This window comes from Labrus bergylta, chromosome 1, assembly GCF_963930695.1.
Source record: "Labrus bergylta chromosome 1, fLabBer1.1, whole genome shotgun sequence".
Classification (NCBI taxonomy): Eukaryota; Metazoa; Chordata; class Actinopteri; order Labriformes; family Labridae; genus Labrus; species Labrus bergylta.
The window spans coordinates 4,897,585-4,914,349 of NC_089195.1; the positions used below are offsets into that span (position 1 = coordinate 4,897,585).

The following is a 16,765-nucleotide window of genomic DNA, read 5'->3' on the forward strand; positions in this document are numbered from 1 at the left end:
GCACCTAGCAATGGTTGGAAGTCCTGCGGGAACAAGGGCACGTGCAGGGTCACAAAACAGCCCCACATGGGCTTCCTGTCGCTAATTGGTTGCACAGGTCCACCACATTTTATCCTCTGCTGTGAGAATAATGGTTCATCCCTCTCTCTCTCTCTCTCTCTCTTTAAGGATCTGCAGGCTTTTTTTTTTTTTTTTTTTACAACTCACTGCCCGAGTCGAGGAAAGACTTCATTATTATCTCATATGGTTGTGTGTGACAATCTGTATATTTGGTAGATGGTAGAATAGCATCACAGCTAACAAGTAGCTTGTTGTAGCAGGATACCGGGAGCAGGGTCACTTGTTGTGTTGTGTTGTGTTGTGTGTGAGCAGTATGAAAACTCATGTGATCCTGTCCACAGGGGACATGTCTCTACACCACTAACACTGTGACTCTTTTTGAATTGATTTCAATGGTAGACAGCCAAAGTGCCCTTACAACATACTTTAAGAGGTGGAATAGCAACAAACAAATTCAATAATGTACAGCATTTTCCACACATCTCTAATAGGAGATTAAAGGCCTGAAAATGCTTCATGAAATTCATCTTTCAGTGTGTGATGTGTGAGCTCTCCTGTGAGGGGCCAGAATCAATTTATTTCTCATTCAAGCTCCATCTCTGTTTGATTTCCTCTACACCCCATGTAGATTTGTTTCCTGTAAAAGTGCACTAAGGCTACAAGAAAGAAAAACAAATACAAACACAAACACATAAACCTTAAGTTTTATTCCCCATACGGAATCCAATAGCGCTGCATAACTCCTAAACTAAGAGTCGCGGAACAAATCCTGTTTATTATGCCTGCTTTGCCTGCAGCAGGCTTTAAATTGTTTGATGGCTAAATGTGATGAAGGCAGCGCTGCCAGAAATGGATTTGTGAGTGAGACATGGCCATCAAAGACCTGAACCCTGATCTGAACTGCAGAGTTACACATTCGGTTTGGCTATGAGACTCCTTGTGTGTACACAGTGCGTCTCCCCTCTTTCTCCATTTACATAAATTATTCCTGGGATTCTGATGTGTACTCACAAATTTTAACAAATCAAACATCTATAAATGTAATTACGAGATGTTATAATAAAGAAAATTATACTTAATAATAACAACAACAACAAATTACAGAGTTAATAAATTAAATAAAACTTATAACCAAGGCCACAAACACATAGGCCATGGGTATGCTATGAGCTAAAAAGGTAAGTCTATAGTTTTCTGAAATGCCCTTTACATTACGTCTCTTTTTTGCTAGTAGGCTATATTCCATTTGAACGTCTTCTTAGTATTCTAAAGCTTTTTTCTGAGGCCATTCTTCATCCGCCATAATGTTACATGTCTCATCTATTTTAAGGTCAGCAGGAAGTCACTCTGCATTCATGCAGCCACACAGGTTCTCATTCACATTCACAAGCTGTGGCCACCCACACACTAACACACTGGATCAGATTGTGGATGATTTTGATCCAAATACTCCACTTTTTTATTTTATTCCTTCAAAAGAATGTTGGGAAAACAATGAAAAATATGAGATTAGTTTAGGCCAAGATTAGGGTTTAGCTACACCTTGATATTCACTACATGAAGTATGTACAGAATAAAAGTATGCATTGGACATTTTTATGATAGAAAAGGTAACTTTTTTTATAGAATTAGAAAGTGCTCACAGACAAATGTTTACAAACAAGACCTATAAAGGTGTAACAGGGTTCCTTAGGCAGACTGGAAACAAGGGGGTTGTGGTCATTGAGCCGCATTTCACCCTTAACATACTGAATAAAAACATTTTGGTTTTATTATGATACAGTTATACTAAACATAATGTGCAATAAACTACTTTGTAGATCAGTGATTCCCAACCTTCCTTATCGCCCCCACCCCTGCTTGATTCTAAGAAAAGATGAGCCCCTTGGCAACCCGGTCACCACGTTTTGAAATTCATGTTGTGGATGCATGGTGAAAAAATTGCCATACATTTCTCAGGTTTCATTTTCATTCTAACAAATTGCGAGGTGACTACTTATTTTTTTTTGTGGAGAAAAGTTCATTAGTGATTTGACTTTTGCAATACTTCTTATGACGAGTGAAACAAACAGTCCCATTTAAACACAACTCTGGCTTTGCCATCAAAAACTTTCAAGTCCACAAACTGCATCACAGGACCCATCAGCTGAATTCCAACTCTAACCTGCAATTTAATGCACTTGTCCAAGCAACCCAAATGAGTTCTTAATGCATCCGCATGAATAAACGAGTTTTAAGCTGCCTTCTGCAATTCCTCAATCACTGTTGGAGCTTACCTCCTTTGTCAGCTCCGTCTGCCGTCATCGTCTCCATCGGTGGCGTGGCAGCTGGCCGGCCACGTGTTTGATTTATTGTAGTGAGTGGGAAACTATGAAGCTTACTTTGTGACAGCTCAGAAGCTTTAAAATTTAAGATGTCATTGAACTGATGAATGGAGGGAGGAGAGGCTGAGCCTGCCTGCTGGCGTCATATGTCACTGTCCAAAGTGATGAGGGAGCCTGCCTGTCGCACTGTTTCACCCATGGGGAGCCCTTTTGGAACCCAGAATTGGAGGAATAAGAAATCAAATTTTCTTTAGAATAGATTCCAATGGGCAGTGTTTATTAGACACGGTCAGATTTCATGAGGGTTTGGACAAATGCTCGCTCTAAACCAACACTGGATCCATGCTGACATTGGACACAGAGATAAATGCTTTTTGCTCTCCTGCCATTGCAGATCATTATCAAGCACTCCAAAAAGACACATGGCCCTCCAAGTGCTGATTACATGATGGAGGTTTGACAGCCCCGTGAGAAGAGCTACAGAATCATGGCAATTTCAAATCAGAAGCAGATAACCACTGCAATCTGCAAACAGAGGGCACTCTTGCTGAACATGTTTTGAGAACACGGATGGTGTCATTTATAAATGGAAAACACACCTGCTGACACAGATAGACATCCCCAATGGGAAGATGACAAACACATTTGCATCTAGAGACAAGTTAGTATCTTTTTTTAATCTGACTTAGTGTGAGGTTATCTTTGATGAAAGAAAACAAGTAGGGGCATGAGCATAGAGCTCAACTAGGGCTACCACGTTTCAAAGAAATAAAAGATACAATGCAGGGGAAGGTAGAAGGGAGTTTCTTCTGCAAAATCAATCAATACAGTGTTGGGAAATGCACCTGGGTTATTAATTGTTTGCCCAAGCGACAGAAAATGTAATTAGTGCCTTGAAATTGGGTCACTGCCCTCTAACTTCACACCTTCGTGTCATGCTGTGCTATATATCATTCCTTGAACTAATGTACGCTCTCTCTATAGGACTGTGGGTTTTCATACAGTAGCCTACTGAAGAAACATTCGAAACCAGTCGGAGACAAGTCGGAACCTATAGCTCTAATTTGTCAGACGAGAGGGGAATTACGATGCCTATATCAGTGATGATATGTTAGCTTAAATGAACAGTGGGTAATGATGATGGCCGTTTCAGCGTCGGCCGGCTCCTCTCTCTCTCGATGATGCTTTATGGTCTCAGACTAACCTCCACCCTGGAATGATTCAGCCATGTCTCAGGCTCACTCGTCACTGTGACGTCTTCTAAATCAGCCAGTCTATTTAAAAAAGCTGCACCACTGAAGAAATAAGAATTCGTCATACTAACAAGAGTCTCTTTTCTCTGATCTATTCCCTCCAGTTGTACAGCTCTATGGACTTTGGAAGGAAATGGCAGCTCATACACGAACGCGTCACGCCGAACCGATTCTACTGGTGAGTCATCCTCTCTCACATCTTCCCTTTTTTTTTTAATCTGTTTTCATCCCGCTCCCTTCCCCCCCTCCTCCTTTAAAGTTTTGTTTACTCAGGAATGCAGAAACTGTTGCTCGTTGTTCTGCGCCACTGAGCAAGTGATACTGATGGCTTAGAACAAGGTGTCTGACTGACTGGTGATGCCGCTGAAATCCTTCATATTTTCTACTCCTTGATACAATCAGGCTCGAGATGAATCTCTTCCTTGAGAACACGCTTTGCATTTGTAGTCCGTGGATGTATGGCATTCCACCTCATTTCTCACATGCACTCTGCTCGCACCAGGCATATACGGTACAGACTAAATAATTATTTCCACATGAGAAGTAGAAGGACATGAAGGCAGGTTTTCCCACAGATGCCAACGTGCAGATACAGAAGCTTGGGTACAGTAAGAGGAGCGATGACTAATAATGGATCCAGGACGTCCCTGTCACTTCTTTTCCTGTCACGTCCCCTCTGCTCACTCCCCCTGCAGTGTACCTACTATGTTTAAAAGTGCACACTCATCACAAAACGCAGGCCCGGATCTATTCCAGCTCATTGCTCCTAACCCCCCGTCTCTGAGGTGATTGGACGTGTGCCATGGGATTGCTGTTGGCTACAACCACTGGAACTTGCATCAAATCTGGAGCTTCTTGCATGCCATTGGGGCATAATCCTAAATAATGTGCACAATCCATCGTTGGCTTCAACCTTCACGGCCAAAGCCCCCTTCAAGGACATCTGAACGCTGAAGGGGGCCTCTAGCAATGGCTAGGCAGGACTCCAGTTGGCTGTATTTGGACAATGGCTTCGTCAGCCTCCAAGGGATACGAAATATCGCCACAATGGGAAAGCTGTGTCCATCCGGTCTAATCCCCCAAGCAGTGAAATGAACAATAAAAGCAAGATCTTTACACAGAGATATACTCACAGTCAGTATGGTGACCCTGCATCACCCAGGCAATGCTGAGGAGAAAAGATTTACATTCATGCATTTTTCTTGCATTTTTGCTGGAAGGATTCGTGTCTTGAGTAGCTGTGCATGTGATCGTCATAATTGGACTATTTGAAACACGAGGGAAACGTCAGTGTGCTTTTACATAAATTGTAGAGAATGACCACACACTTTTAACAGTACGTTACATGGTGGTGGTGATGACGATGGAAGGTCAGTTAAGCCTTTGTAGTAGTGGCAAGACACACACACACACACACACACACACACACACACACACACACACACACACACATCCCTTGCAGGAAATTTGAATTAAATGTCATCACCATGTACTTCTTCTGTTTTCATGGGCATTTTATTGTATTTCTTTGTGACCAGGTCTCAAACTGGAAACTTTCTTCATTTTCTCTATATGAAAAAAACAGCAATGAGTGGAGCAGAATACCTTAGGATCCTTGGTCTTTCTTCCTGTTTCCTCCTCCGCTGTCCCTCTGAATATTCTCTCATCTTTTTACAACGTCTTTTGTGCTTCATATCCCTTTCAATTCGCTGTCATTATGATTATGTATTCTCCCTTGGTATGTCGCTCTTTCAAAGGTCTGTCCTGGGCCTCGACAAGGAGCCTGATCTGGTTCACATGGAGGCTCATACACCAGATGGAAGTAAGTGTCTCCTACAGACACACACACGCAACCACACACATCAAAGATGAGTAATGAACAGGGTCTCTATAGGAATGAATTCCCTTTGGAGAAAATCTGGCGTCCCCTGGGAAACAGCACTGGCTCGCCCCACCAATAAACCCAGTGCATGATTCCTGATTAATATGGCCTTTCTTCTTCTTCTTCCCTTTCCTTTGCTGAATGTCAGCTCCATAACTCTGAATGACAGTACCACACAGGTCTTCTATATGTGACATAGGTGGAACTGTTTATACCAGCTTGTGATTTTGAATCAGTGTCACTGTGAAAAAAAAAAAGATGAACCTGGCTTTTTTCTCATATTACTCGTATATGATTGACAGGCGGAGCTGCTTGTTTGTGGTACACATAATAAGAATAAATCTTGTGCTGGAAGGAGAAGCAAATTAGTCACAGAATGTCAGACCACATAGACAGGTGAAGTACACCCCTACCCACACACTCTTGTATTTTATTTATGTGTCTCACACAAGCAAGACAAATTATTAAATACTTATACATCTGAGAAAAAATTCAGCTGCAGCGCAAGATGTCCACAATTATTATTCTCTTGTTACAGCTCTATAGAATGAATCTGATGAATGCTCTATACTTTGGTTTGCTTATTGAACCTCTCATGCTTTCTGTGTGTGTCTTCCCCAACTGTAACAGATGTGCAGTATGTCACATGCAGAGTGCAGATGTGCACAGAAGCAAACAGGAACTACCCATTCCCTGGATACATTGACATCAGCTCGTTGGTGGTTCAAGACGACTACATATTCATACAGGTAGGACTCTAAACTGTCAGCCCCACTTACAATGGGAAACATGATGGATCATGCTATGTATAAATGATCAACCCAAAGTTAAATGTCTCTTTTATATCTGGTTCCACCTGCATATATCATCTATTTTTCTTTTTTAATAGTCAGTTGGACTCAGTGATATACAATCTATGTGTCTTGATTTTGCAAGTAGCTGTACGCTCAGCTGTCCACTTGGCAATGAAAAGACTAATCAAAGAAGCAGAAAAACAAGTTATCAGCCCTCTCTAAGTATTTCCACTTAACATGTTGGCAAAATTAGAGGTTCAAACAGTCCAACTAACTTACTATGTAATACATGATGGATTAGGCTATGTGTACATAATCAAACCTGAGTGCAATGGTTCCTATATATTAGGGAGTCAATATAACCTTAATTATTTTCTACGAGATGTGGGTGTGCAGTTAATTAGTGTTATGTTATTTTTTTTATGACTTCCAATGAGGGGCCTTGATGTACTAAGATGTGATAAGCTGCTTTAAGGACATAATGGAAAAACTATAGGTACAAACAGCCAGGAGAAGTTTCTGCTAATGTAAACTTAAAGGACATAGAAGAACACAAGCATTATGTTTCTAGCTTCTTCAATCATTTCCATCCAACATTTTTTTATTTTATTTCCTACCTTCTACTTTTGATTTGCTCAGCTTGCTTCTAACTAGGTAGGACGGCCAAGCAAAGAAATGACAGCTACGACAAGCTTGAGTAGTTTTATTTAACTTGTTGAAAATATACTTCAACATAAAGGAGATCCTAGTCCTATGAGCCAGTTAGTTTCTGTCCACATAATTCTTTTGTATGCTTTTGGTACCTTCTGAAGTCACTTACTTCATATCTTTGACATTTTCAGCCAACTACTTTCCAATTAGCAGTAGACAGGCTAAGGTAAGTCACAGAAACACAAATTGGTAAATTAAACAGAAGGAAGATGGAGCAACATGAGCTTCCAGATGTAACTGTTGTTCTGGTATAATGTGATGTGTAGTTCTGGCCACTTGAAATATCAGTCCAATAATACATTCCAGAACCTTCTGTGTTCATTAACCTTCTACTTCTGTCTTTTCTACCTCCAGAAAAATAAAGCTGGTCCAAGTTTGATGAAACTTTTCTGTTAACTGAATGCTGTTTTTTTAATGGTCAGGCAGATTTTGGTGTAAATTCTTTCAGTTATAAAGGCAGAGGTGGACATAGTTCATCCAAAATGAAACTTGGTAAACCGATAATCCGTTAATAAAGACATTAACTCCAATATCAGTAAATCAGTTCATTTGGTTTATATTTAACGGTATTATTCAAATAGTTTTACTATGTCTGTAGATGTTGAGTTCTTCAGAGGCCATGACGACTTAGAAAACTTAATTTAATAACACACATTCTAGTAACTCTGACCTTGATAACCATTTCAAGATACAACCAACACCGCAGCCACAATCTACACATCTGTCAGCCCACCAACAAACAAACACATCTTTCTAATTCATTTATTTACCATCTAAAGGTCTGATATTGGCTACTCTTCCAGTCATAATTTACCAACAAAAACAGCCATGCGGTATCGGCACATTTCAAATCCAGTAAGAGATCTAATCCAAACACATTACATGAAGATCCACGGATTGATTCAAAATTTCCGCCACTGTTTAACTGTTTTCTCTGCACTGTACATCTACACCGACAATTTTATTGATACCTACAGTAAGTTGACCAATAAGAATTTTCCATTCAATATTCTTTGCTACTTTAGCCAACGAGAGCGGGAAGTAAAAGAGGACTTTCTCTCTCTCTCCCCTCCATGGCGGACTTTACACATGATATATGTGTCAACTTAAAAAAGCGAGAACAACCAGGTGGGCAATCTCCTCTCCTCAGAGAGTTTGGAGCAAATTAGGTCAATTGAATCGAGTATTAAAAATGACTTGAACAGAAACCAAATGTAAAGGAAGTTAAATGTTCTGATAATGATTTTTTGGAATTAACGTCCACGTTAAAAAAGTATTACAAAAATAAACACACATGATTAATGGTGAATTGATTAAAAGACGTGTGTATGTATAAAGGTATGTATTTTTACAGAAGCTGATGAAAACAGTCAAACTATATTGCTTATCTATCTTCACAAGCAAACTAAAACAATTCATTTAAGAAGTTAAAACTGAAACTTTAAAAAAGATTTCAGGGCTGAGTGTTGGGGTTGTTTTTTTCTCCAGGTTTCGTTCCGCTCGAGAATGATTCAAGTCATTAAACATTCATTTTAAATATATCATGAAAGTACAGTATATTTAATCTGACCACACTGCTACCTAGGAATCCAATGTGCCTTCTAGGCAAAAGTTCCATGTACAGTGTCTTCTTTAGAGATGTGTGAATTAGGTTAAACAAAATCTCTTACCTGAACTGAAGAATAATAATCATCATTGTATTTTTTGATGGCCCAAATACTTTTAATATTCATCTCGGTCACTGCCCGCACGTCATTTTAATCATCTAAAATATCTAAAATAGTAATGTGCTGAATTTTAAGTAGTGCAGATGCAATTTATGGGTTTTATTTTAATTTAGTCCACAGAATGAATATTATTTACTTTGACATTGTGCAAATTAGATTTCATACATTTAGAAGTCGACTGGAAAAGTAAGCATAATTACATGTCTACCACAACACTGGTTTTATTCAAATTTACCCCCAACAACTGTTGCGGTAATGTCTGCTAAATGTGTTTTCAGCACCTGTGCTTAAGATAAAAATGTACATAGTTAAATTTGTCTGCTAACCTCTTCACCTGTTCAAAATGTGTTTTCTTCCAACATAGAACTATGAGACCAACACACATTTTTGTATGCAACTTGCTGCCACCTTCCTTCTCTGATCAACAATCTTCAGATACAATTCACTATTTTAAGATCCAGATGCCGCTAAACTCACTCACACATAGAGAATATATGGTTAATGTCCTTCAAGATCTTCCCTGTTCAGAAAAAACATTTCCCCTACACGCTGATCCACTCAACTCTACACATTTTCACACAGTGTCTCACAGTCTGACATCTCCCTTTGCTTATCTGGATTCAACTCCAGTGCTGAATGTGCTTTACAAATATGCATTTGGTTAAATGTTTATATTACTGCTCTTTTCACCCAAGCGTCTTCCCAGTAGAACGGTTAAGAAGAACACTCAAACTAAACATTAAGTCACTGCCTTCACTCATGGGCTGCTTAGTGGTGCATTTGTTAGCAGTGTTGCCTTAAAGCAAGAAGGTTCCTGGTTTGAATCCCCGTTGGACAGGAGCCTCTCTGTGTGGAGTTTGCATGTTGCATGGGTTCTCTCCGAGTACACCGGCTTCCTCCCACAGTCCAAAGACATGCTCGTTTGGTGACTCTAAATTGACCGTAGAAGTGAATGTGAGTGTTTAGCTGGTTGTTTGTCTCTAAATGTCAGCCCTGTGACTTACTTGAGAATAGTCAAGGGTGTAACCCAGCCTCTCGCCCAATGACAGCTGGGATAGGCTCGAGCCCCCTGTGACCCCAAATGGGAAAAATGGTAGGGATAAAGTATGGATTGATACTTTCACGTGTATGTTAAAAAAAACAACGTAAATCCTTATGTGCAGCATTAAGTTGACAGAAATAAATGTTTATCTTATCTAGTTTTCTTATTAATGTATTAATGACATAATACTACTAATGGCAGGAATATAGTTTTATGGCAATGGCCCCAAGGGAAACATAACCCCCAGTTAGAAGTCAAAGTAGAAATATGGTGGCCTAGATCTAATTTGAAAATGTAAAAGCTGCAAGAATTTAACACAACTTAACGCAGATTTTATAAATTATTAGAAGATGCCTGAAACTGAAAATTGTGAAACAAAGTCCCTAGAGAGGGGAAAAAATGTTGGTCGCATGAGGTCACTTACATGTTATATTTGATTGGCATGGGCCTGAATAGCAACAATTCCAAAATGATGAATTTGTTATGTTTAGTAGCATTTGCAATAGTAGTTGTGGTGTTGCTCTCTAATCCCACTAAATGTTTTATTCAGACGAGAAATGGGACTTTTCAGAGACCAACTTACCTGAGGCACCTACAGGAAAGTCATACCTCCAGAACTCTCACTGGCCTTGGCGGCACATAAGACAAAGAAACAGAGTTGTTCTCCAAAGAACCTTCAATGCAGTTTGACCTCTCCGAAGTCTCTTAAGTAAACTCACAAGCACTCAACCTAAACCTCCCCTTCAGTTCTAGCACCTCCACATTTAAACACATATGCGTCACAGACGAAAGATCCTGAAAGGGATGGGAAGGGAAGAAAATCAATCATACCAATTCCTCTTAAAGTTCAAACTGCCTCTGGTTACTCAGCCATCGATCTCCTGCTCCTTCACTCAATTGCATGTGGGACTGTTCTGTACGACTAGCCTTCTATATTTCCTCTCCTAGCTTGTTTTCTCTCTTCTGAGCACCTACAAGATCAGTAGAAGAATCAGCCCTGTCATACAACATTAATACTGATATCATTTCTCCTCAGCAGAGAGCCACAAGTTTGATTTGAAGGTTTGCCGCTAATGAGCTCCATGTCATTATTGACAAGAGGGAAAAGTGGGTTATAAAGCTGCAGGCTCACTTTACTCCTCATGGCTCTATGTGTTTGTATGTGTCTAAAGTGCTTGGCTTCCGTGGCCTCGAGGCTAATGACAAAGCTCCAAACACCCACCATCCCTCTGTTGTCTCGCTGCATAAGCTAACACCTAACAGCTTGGAGTGTTTGCAATGGGTCTAGACCATTAAGGACGCCTTTTTACCCTCCTAGCCGTCAGATGAGGCTTGGTTAGGCAACGTAAAGATTTCTCTTGACAAAGAATAATGAGACTATTGATTGTCCTAAGAGATATTTACCAAAGTCCACTTTGAAACCACTAAGTGCATTGACACCCAGAGAGGGCAGCATTCTCTGAATGCAAACCAGGAGACCGCTATAAATGGCAAAGTAGAAAATAAATTCCTGTGTTGGGAAAAGTTCCTTGAAAGCCAGCAGGACGGAGAGAGAGAGAGCGAGAGAGAGGAAGAGAGATTGATGTGTGCTATCATCCACCACTGTAATTGATTGGAGAAAATAAGATTTGCTGTCAGTAATGAGGTTAGACAAGGCCTTGATACAAGGTGTCCTCTGCATTTGAGCAGCAGCAGACTTTCAGCACAGCAAGGAATGAAAAACATGTACCTGTATCATTTTGCTAAAACAAAGCTAAAATGACTCGGGGGAAACTACATGGGGGTAAATGATACTTTGAATACAAGTGGTTTATTTTGTTTTGTAGGTTCCTACATCAGGGCGAGCCTCCTATTATGTGTCCTACAAGAGAGAATCGTTTATACAAACCAAACTCCCCAAATACTCCTTGCCTAAGGTAAGTTGCAGTTCTATTAGCCTTGACAATTCATTTATATTTTCACTAGTGTCTGACTGATATTATGTGTTTTAGACTGTTACAGATAACCATTTTAAGGGGAGAAAAAAAACAGTTTTTTCTAATATTTTTGAGTTGAAATTAAAATAGATTTTTTTAAATAGATTTTTCCAATGCTTTAACGCTGAAAAAACTTTCTTCAAAATTGTTTTCTTCAATAATTCCACTTTCAAAGTCCAACACAGTTTGGCAGATGGATGTTCAACGTCAGTCTGGGTTTGTTCGAGGTTTCTGCCTCTTAAAATGAAGTTCTTCCTTGCCTCTGTAACTTTGTCAAATATTGCTTAGTACTAATGATGGATTAATGTTCGTTCCTTGTAATTAAAATAACAATGGATAAGGTATTTTAATTGCTCTTTAAAATGTCATAACAACATAACATAACAGTTATTAATTGGTGCTATACAAACAAAGACTGACTGATTGATTGAATTATGTAATACATAACAACATACTGTAATACATTGTCAGCCATTTCTAGTGCTCATAATCCAATTCTCAGCCATTTTGCTCAACTGCATGTACAGTGTGCTGGGATTAACTTGAACTTTGTTTTGTGCACAGTATGTAGCGCATATTGCAACACCAGTATGTCACTGATAAATCCACATCAGCTTGATTATATCGTTTGACCAATATTGGTTGAGCTCTACTTTTAACTCTATTACTGAGAATTAGATGTAATTTAGAATCTCAGGGTTCATTAAAAATAGGCTTGATGAGGTGTCCCAATCCTATTCCTTGGAGCTTTTTAGCTTTATTCTGTCAAAACAGCAAATTTATGTAGATTGGTTTAAAAATCTGTACTAAGCCACAGGCATCTCTGAGCTCTTTTTCACACACACCCCCCACCCCTTTAAATCTGGAACTCTCTCCTTTTACAGTCATACTCTTAGCAATGGTACAACACTCCAGGGTGAGCTATATGCCTAACAGTATGTCATCAACCATTTATATTTGCACCACAGCATTGATCTCATGACCAGTCCCACAGGGTCAGCATGTTCTTATCCGTCACCTTCCCGCCTCCAGTCATAACTCCTCTTAATCTCTCCCTGCCCCCTGATAGGATTTACACATTGTCAGCACTGATGAGAAGCAAGTGTTTGCGGCAGTGCAGGAGTGGAACCAGAACGACACCTATAACCTCTATCTGTCTGACACCAGAGGGATCTACTTCACCTTGGCCATGGAAAATGTCAAGACCACGAGGGGAATCGGAGGGAACCAGATGCTGGACCTGTACGAGGTAGGCTGATGAAATTGGTCATCCTGGATGGAAACATACAGTGAGGTTTTCATTGACTGAATCAATGGGAAGCTTCAGGGACTATTACTTCCTCACTCTTCTTCGTACAGTCTGCCATAAAGTATCCACACATCCAACTCCCATTGGAGCAGATTTTTTAAATGGGTGCTTATGTCTGAACATCCACAATTCCATTTCCCAGTCATAGACTCTATACATGTAAACATGGGAAGTGTCCGAAACCACATACTGACGATATACCTTAAACAATACATTCTGCATGCTGCATACTAACCCGGCAGTTAGTATGCCGTTAGCAACATACTAAACTACAGGTCATGCGATGTACTTCTGGTCCGAGCTACGTTAGATAAGTTACTATCATCAGTCCATAAATAGAATTCAACAATAACATACAGTTCATCCTTGCATTACTTTAATTTACTTTTATTTGTATGCCGCTGGACGAGCTCTGCCAATGGATAGTCTGAGAGCCACAATGCATTGTGGGATAGTTTAGTATGACCAGTGTGCTCATGTTTAATTCTTAAAAAATCTGACCTATCTAGTATACATCCAGACATTTTTCACATACACAAAATTGCATACTAACTTATACTCAATGTGATATCATAGTATGAAAAGTATAAAAGTATGCAGTTGCGGACACAGCCATAGTCTCGGATACATCACTCGTTGGTTTCTGAAGCGGACTACTGAAGCCAATTGATGGTGTTAGCCAAATACGTACTTTTTCAAACGTACTTTTGGTCAACTTCATAACAGGCAAACGGCTGAAGCTGAAGTGGGCCCTTAAGACTCCTGTAAAACAGCCTCAACAAGCCTGCCCATCAGTCAAATCAGCCACCCCCTTTATCCTTCATAAAATCAAATGGATGAGTTATAAAATAATGAAATCCCCGCACAGTGTGTGCAGATTAAGGCATGAACTATTCATATTTTTGTTTGTTTGTCGCACATGGCTGGAAACATGTTAACATCTGCATTCAAAGAGAACTTTTCATGGGGTCTGTATGGGACGTCTGAATCTTTTGGAGCCAGCCTCGAGTGGACACTCGGGGAATACAGTTTTTTAGAGCTGTAAAACGCCTTAAAAGGTTATGAACAACATATGCTTAGAAAAATGTATAATAATACCTCTTAAAGATTCATGCTCAATTTTCCCCTTGTAATCCTATGGATATCAAACGCCTCCTTATCTGAAGTGATAACATTAAACCTCCCTCGATCCGTCAATATCATTTATTGATTTTGCTACAGATATTTCATGCAGATTCAGTTAATCGGTTTCCCTCTGCTTGCTCTGTAAACACATACATAATCATGCTGTAGAGTTTGTGTAGCACTTACTTGTCTCACAGGTTTGCATTACAGGCTGAGGTCATCCATCTTCCTGACAGCAGAAAAAAACAGTATGAAGAACATGCTTAATGGGGCTCACTGCCATGCACCTCTGGACTTGTAATGACCTTGTTAGCTTACTGGATAGCCACAGTATGTGTTTGCATTAGCATTCATGGCAGGGAGGTAGAATTCCCTCCTTCTCTACTCCCTGTTGAACCCATTTTATCACTCCCACACTGGCAGGTGTGACTGAGAGAGTAAAGGAAGTGAGATATTGGCCAGCAGCAGTGGCAGCGGTATGGTAATTAACAATGCCATTACCTCTCCAGCACAGTATGTGGTGTGTGTGCGTGTGTGTGTGTGTGTGTGTGTGTGTGTGTGTGTGTGCAGCTCCCATTACCATGCAACAGTAGTTAAGGCATTCCAGCATGCAGTATGAGATGATAAGGTGTTATAATACTGTTTGTCAAGCGGTCACAGCTCTGTTCCTGATCAGAAACTAAACTAGAGACGGATGATACTCTGCTGTTTCTAGTATCAGACCCATTACACAAGGGGAGATATATGCTGTGGAACTCATCCCATTTATTGCTGTTAGACTCTGACAAACTGCACCTCACAGACCTAATGTTCCAGACAGAAGATGCAGCTCGAGTCAGACCAGAGGGGAGACGGCAGAGTATGTGAAAGTTGTTTTGTTCTTCCACTTAGAAGTCTTGTCTTGTTCCCACAAGGGTCTCTTTTCTCCTCTTCCGTCCTCCTCCCCTAAAATCAATTATGCTATGTTCACACTGAAAATTGCACAATTACCTCCTAAATTAGGAAGATTATTTTATTGTCAATCAGATTGGATAAGGGCAATTTCTGTAATCAGAAGGCTTTGTTGTGCAAACTCATTTTCTGTCGACATCAGGCCTCTGCATCACTTCCCAACTTCCCATCACACTGCTAGGTGGTTAAGCAGGTGGCTCTCTGACAATTATCACTCTGATTGGTTTGGGGTCATGGTATCAAAAGCCATGTAACCCCCCCATCTCGCTACATACTGCCTTGAATGACTGATTGAAGTTTCGTCAATGGAGGGTGTTAGATCATCAGGATCACACTGGTACCCAGATTGATACTCTAACTCACAAAGCATACTGCAAACTAGCCATATAACATATTGTATTGGTTTCATATCATACACAGTAAGTAATTGCTGATTCCCTGCTGATCAGTAAAAAGACCATCTTGACTAAATATAGAGCCTTTCTCAAAGCGGTCCCCCAACAATCACACTCATGGCGAGAACTCTGTTTGACAACATTAAAGAGAAGGGTATAAATACAGCAGCAAGCTATGAGAGGAACTCATAGAAACTGGAAATTTATGTAACTGTGGTTTTATGTCACACAAATAACAATTTGTCTTCACGGTTATGCAGACTCATTAAAATCACTCATCAGAATGAGGAGACATTTTTTTATTTTTGGTGGCATTTCTTTTTCTTTTTTTAATCCCATTGTCATGCATAACTATAAATAACTATATAGTGTGTTGGATTCAGTCAGCTTTAAAAACAGCTAAAACTCTTCACAGGAGCTTAATTTCAACAGTTGCTAATTATGTGGAAAAAAGTTGTAAGTCATATATTCTTATCTTGGTTTTTATCCTTAAAATGCTCCTTATCCTCCTCTATTGTGTTTTTTTTTCATGTTGGTTAGATTGGAACCTTTTTCAGATCAATCTAATTTTCATATTCAATTTTACCTATGAAGTAATGCATTGATTTTGATTAATTCACCTATTATCATTATTCATTATTATTAAATAGTATCTTCTTGACTTGTATGTCAACATTTTATCATATTATATGTGTAATGTAAAAAGTATATCTTGTTGTGATCAGTCCACAGAATTATCACAATGTTCCTCCATGCACTATAGACCTTAGTAATGAACTTTTCATGTAATGCATGTCATCTGTTCATCTTTTAAGAAAAAGCTAGCAAGTATACAAACCAAAAAAAGGGGCAAAGCCACTCCTCCCAAACCCCTGAACATGCTGTTTGTCCTGACTGATGGTTGGGAAGAGGAGAACTGTTGCTGGGTTGTGTTTGCTAACTGAATCAAACTATCTGCCTCTGCTGCGTGCACCTAGCATGCCAGGTTAAGTTTGAGTAAGATTGCAGTTATGCTCAATGAGTACAAGGAAGAAACAGACAGATATGAAAGCCACCCAGTTATTTCATTCTGAAGGTAAACAGGTTGTGCTTGATTTGTAAAACAACTGTTTTTTTTTTTTTAATTCATTATAAAGAAATTCAGTAGTCTAACTAACTTGATCCCCAACTTACCCAAGTCCATGGTTTCAGTCTGAATTCCAAGAGATTAAGATTA

At 39.6% G+C, this 16,765-nt stretch overlaps 1 protein-coding gene across 1 annotated transcript in view; it reads left to right on the top strand.

Moving 5' to 3' along the window:
* Positions 1-16,765, top strand: part of sorcs3a (sortilin related VPS10 domain containing receptor 3a) — a 223,425-nt gene that overhangs the window by 149,852 nt on the left and 56,808 nt on the right. The window contains exons 5-9 of the mRNA XM_020639103.3: positions 3,742-3,815; positions 5,395-5,459; positions 6,150-6,268; positions 11,620-11,709; positions 12,839-13,018. Coding sequence (XP_020494759.2) covers positions 3,742-3,815; positions 5,395-5,459; positions 6,150-6,268; positions 11,620-11,709; positions 12,839-13,018 — 528 coding nt within the window. The remainder of the gene's footprint in view (positions 1-3,741; positions 3,816-5,394; positions 5,460-6,149; positions 6,269-11,619; positions 11,710-12,838; positions 13,019-16,765) is intronic.